The sequence below is a fragment of the Humulus lupulus genome, chromosome 5 (genome assembly GCF_963169125.1).
Source record: "Humulus lupulus chromosome 5, drHumLupu1.1, whole genome shotgun sequence".
NCBI lineage: Eukaryota > Viridiplantae > Streptophyta > Magnoliopsida > Rosales > Cannabaceae > Humulus > Humulus lupulus.
This window is the reverse complement of record NC_084797.1, coordinates 24,068,269-24,072,971: the sequence shown is the minus strand read 5'-3', so window position 1 is coordinate 24,072,971 and position 4,703 is coordinate 24,068,269. Positions and strand designations below refer to the sequence as shown.

General features: G+C 46.4%; 2 protein-coding genes across 2 annotated transcripts; both read left to right on the top strand.

Annotated features, from left to right (window-relative positions):
• Positions 1–447: 447 nt before the first annotated feature.
• LOC133778966 (uncharacterized) lies at positions 448–1,479 on the top strand. Its single transcript, XM_062218975.1, has one exon. It carries the CDS (start codon positions 448–450, stop codon positions 1,477–1,479), a length of 1,032 nt encoding a protein of 343 aa, XP_062074959.1.
• A 30-nt stretch (positions 1,480–1,509) lies between these two features.
• On the top strand, positions 1,510–2,712 carry LOC133778965 (uncharacterized). The gene is made up of 2 exons (XM_062218974.1): positions 1,510–1,661; positions 1,833–2,712. Exons 1-2 carry the CDS (start codon positions 1,510–1,512, stop codon positions 2,710–2,712), a joined length of 1,032 nt encoding a protein of 343 aa, XP_062074958.1.
• Positions 2,713–4,703: the final 1,991 nt, after the last annotated feature.

Sequence of the window (4,703 nt, the reverse complement as noted above, 5' to 3'; positions counted from 1 at the left end):
CGAAGGCAGAAGCCACGGGTCAGAGGCTGCCTCGCCTCTGACCTCTTGACGAGAAATTCAAAATTTGTATTTTTTGGAGGGAAATTCAGTTATTTTTTCCCACCATTCCAGGGTTTGCTTGAACTAACTAACTGCTTTGCATATTTTTTCCTATAAATATAAGATTCATAGAAAAGTAAAGGGATCGGACTTTGGACTGACTTAAGCATCGGAGTGTCTTTCTTACAGGTGACCCTAACGAGTCAAAGGAAAACTTCATCACCGGAATAGTGACAAAGCATCGTCCATCGTTGGATTGCACCTTCAGATATAGAAAGACAAATTGCTGCTTCAACAATTGGCGTCGTCTGTGGGAACCGAAAAACATTTCGGCCTTAGCCACGTCATTGAATCAAGAAATCAAGAACCCTCTTTTTGCGTCCACGATCCTCTAAAAACCTAGGAATCATGCCACCAAAAGGCAATGGAGTGTCGGGTCCAGTCGCACAGAGCGTCCCTCCGGCGAATGTGGGCGACCAGATCGACAGGATGTGTCGCCTGCTTGAAGCGAGCCAGATGCGGTCCGACGAAGCAATCAAGACATTGACCGAAGCTCAGGCGAGGCTCGAAGCTGAAATTGCTGAGCTGCGCAGATTCGCTAACACCACACGCAATACCCAAGAAAACAACAATCTCGACTCTGGTAGACCCGAAGTTCCAATCGACCGTGTCAGTTCCCCTCAGCAAAACATGAACCTTGGTAGTGAAAGATCCCAAGGTCTCCCGCCACCCTCCGGGGCCGAAGAACGACGAGCCTCACTCTGTGACACACATATGCAGACGGATGCAGACCCCATTGGATCCGCTCGGCCAACAGCCGAAATCCGGCCTCAACAAACCACACGTCAATCCACGCACGATACACCAACTGAAGACCGTGTTCCCTTGATATGGTTCTTAGACAGTTGGAAAGAAGATATGATGAGAGAAATGATGCAGAAGTTCTCAGACGGGCGATCCGTTTACGCCACTGAGCATTTGGATCTAGTGTCAAGAACCACTGAGAAATCTCCTTTCTCAGAGTGGATTCAGAATGAGCCTAAGCCCCAGGACTTCATCATTCCTTCCCTGCCTGCATTTAATGGAAAGGGAGATCTGCTAAACCATTTATTCCAATTTCAGCAGAAAATGGTATTAGAAGCTAACAACGAAGCTATTCAATGCAAGGTCTTTTCAATGACTTTCTCCGGGCCAGCTTTATTGTGGTTCCGACAGTTAAAGTCCGGATCCCTCAACAATTTTAGTGACCTCCGACGGAACTTTTTACAACAATATAATGCGAACCGAGAGGCACCAAGAACAATGGCTAACCTCTATCGGATTGAGCAAGGGGAAAATGAACATCTGAAAGCATATGTGCAGCGTTTCATTGACCTCGTGCATCAAATCCACGATGTCGATCCAATTACCGTAGCCAATCTCTTCGTCAAAAGCTTGTAGGTGGGGTCTCTTTTGCATGAAAATCTCACCATGACGCCACCCTACGACATGGCAGAAGTGCAGACCCGAGCTGAGGGCGTCTTCAGGGTCTTGGAATTTCAAGAACGTGCGCAGAAGAAGTCTGCGCTCATCTCTGCTCCACCAACAAATAACCCTCCGCCACCTGCTAGAGATGATAAGAGGTAGCGAAACCAAACAGATCACGCGAAGGAAGGAAAGAGGCCAAGACAGGACCGATAGTCACCACGATACCCTTCCTTCGAATACATCGTCCCGCAAGAAGTCATTTATGAAGAAAATAAAGAAAGACCTATCTGGCGAGAGCCCTATAAAATTACCACTCCTTCTGACAGGAGGGATAAAAGCAAGTACACGATCGCTGAATGCCATAACCTGAACAATCAGATCCAAGCCCTCATGAGGAGTGGGAGGCTTACCCAAAACATCAAGGAGGCAGGCAGACCCGGCACCTCGCGGCATAATCCCGCTTCTGCCCCAGCACCGCAAGCGTCAGATCCCGTGCACACAGCCTCTGATAGCACTCAGGAGCCTCTTAAGCAAGTCCCTATGATCCATGGGATCGTGGAACTCACTGAGAACCAAGAGCATATCACCAAAATCCACAAGAGGATGGAAGAACGAGTGAAGCGATACAAATCATTAGGCCACACAGTCAATCTTGTCACTTCAGAGGATAGAAGTTATCCAGCCTCTGCAATCACCTTCACCGATGATGACCTAAAGGGCGTACACCTAGCCCATGATGATCCACTCGTCATTTCACCTCAGGTTGACCATTGCCAGCTGGGCAGAGTTCTAATCGACGGGGGCAGTGGGGTCAACATCCTCTTCTGGGAAGCCTTCCAGAAAATGGGGCTAGAGGAGAATCAGATCCGACCCTCCACCACACCCATTTTGGGATTCAACAGCCAAAGAGTATATCCGAAAGGCGTCGTTCAATTGATTGTGGTGGCCGCAGAACGCACCTTTCCAGTTGACTTTCTCATTATAGATTCCACCACAAGCTACAACACCATCATGGGGAGAAATTGGATCCACAGGATGCAGGGGGTAGTCTCAACTTTGCATCAGGTGATGCGGTGTCAATCACCCAATGGGCGCTACACTGTAGACATCAAGGGCTGCCAGAAGCAGGCCAAAAAGTGCTTCCTTACCTTGAAGGAAATAAATAGTTCTGGCACTGCCTCCCATAACAACTCCCTTGACAAATAGCAATTATAGCAGGACCTACCAACATGCCTCAAAGGGATCGATCTAGAGGAAGATCAAGAAAAACTCCTAGTTACACTAGATACCTTAGAACAAATATCTCTAGATGATGATGACCCATCTAAGATAGTGCTGGTAAGTACCAAGCTCTCTGAAGAAGAAAGACAGACACTCATACAATTTCTCAAAGCTAGAATGGGAACTTTCGCCTGGTCTCCACACGACATACCCGGAATAGACCCCACCGTCAAGAATCACAGCTTAAATATTTCAAATAGCTTCCCACCCGTCAAGCAGAAGCAGAGGAGGTTCACTCCTGAAGTAAATAAAGTCATACAAGAGGAGGTGCAACGGCTCCTGAGCACAGGGGAAATCGAAGAATGCTTATATCCCAGTTGGCTTGCCAACCCCGTCGTGGTCCCAAAGAAGAATGGAAAAAAGAGAGTATGCATAGACTACACAAACTTAAACAAAGCATGTCCCAAGGATAGCTACCCTCTACCGAAAATTGATCAGATGATAGATGCCATAACAGGGTATGAAAGAATGAGTTTCATCGACGCTTACTCTGGATACAATCTGATCCCCATGAAATCAAAAGATTGGATTCACACGGCTTTCATAGCAGAAGGTGGTTTATACTGCTACAAAGTTATGCCCTTCAGTCTAAAGAATTCAGGCGCGACGTACCAAAGGCTTATGCACACGCTATTTTCCTCATTGATTGGGAGAAATATGGAGGTTTATATCGACGACATGGCCATCAAATCTAAACAAATCTCTTCGCATATAGACGATTTGACTGAGTGCTTCGACATTCTTGACACTTATAAAATGAAATTAAACCCCTCTAAATGCGTCTTTGGGGTGTCCTCTGGACAGTTCTTAGGATATGTCGTCAGTCAGAGGGGCATCAAGGCGAACCCAACACAGATTGCGTCCCTCGCAGAAGTCAAAGAACCCCGAACCATCCAAGACATACAGGCTCTGACGGGCAAAGTAGTAGCATTAAGTCGGTTCATATCACGCATGTCTGACTGTTGCCAGCCCTTCTTGCAGTGCATAAAGAAATCTACCAACACCACCAGGGGACCAGAACAAAGAAAAGCATTGGAAGAATTGAAAGCTTATTTGAGCTCCCCTCCTATATTGAGCTCCCCCATAGCTAATGAAGATTTATTCTTGTATCTGTCTGTCTCACAATTCGCTGTGAGTTCCGTTCTCTTCCAAGAAGAAGCAAATCGTCAGAGGCCAGTGTTCTACTACAGCAAGATGCTCCTGGACGCTGAAACTCGTTACAGTATGATGGAAAAATTGGCACTCACACTCCTCACAGCAAAGAAGAAGTTACGACAATATTTTGAAAGCCACACCATCATTGTATATACGGACTATCCATTAAAGCAAGTATTGAGTAAACCCAACCTCTCTGGAAGGTTATCTAAATGGGAAATTGAGCTAGGGACGTATGATATTCAGTTCTCGCCACAGAAAGCAAAAAAAGGACAGGTACTTGCTGACTTCCTGGTTGAAATTCAATCATTCACCCCTGGCACCCTGCCAGAATTGTTAGAATCAGAAGATCAATGGGTGTGGACGATGCATACTGATGGGGCATCCAATTCCCAAGGGGCTGGTATTGGCATCGTATTAGAGGCTACCTCAGGCCTCAAAATCGAGGAAGCCATTCATTTAGAGCAATCCACGACGAATAATGAAGCAGAATATGAGGCTCTAATCTATGGTTTAGAACTAGCACAAGACATGGGCATCCAGCGTCTGAATGTTAGAGGAGACTCACAACTTATGATAGAACAAGTGGCTGGAAATTTCGATACTAAAGCACCCTATCTGGCTAGCCTTCTACAGAAGGTAACTGACTTGCGATCACATTTTCACCAGTTTGAACTCATACAAGTACCTAGGGAACAAAATCAGAAGGCCGATGCCCTTTCCAAATTAGCCTCTGCAGGAGGTTGCACACGCCAATCCTC

What these genes read in the sequence shown, in the direction of transcription:
- LOC133778966 (XM_062218975.1), top strand. Translation starts at nt 448, where the DNA reads ATGCCACCAAAAGGCAATGGAGTGTCGGGTCCAGTCGCACAGAGCGTC.
- LOC133778965 (XM_062218974.1), top strand. Translation starts at nt 1,510, where the DNA reads ATGACGCCACCCTACGACATGGCAGAAGTGCAGACCCGAGCTGAGGGC. An exon ending in CCTGCTAGAGATGATAAGAG is followed by an intron (nt 1,662 to 1,832) that starts GTAGCGAAACCA and finishes TCCTTCTGACAG; the next exon opens with GAGGGATAAAAGCAAGTACA.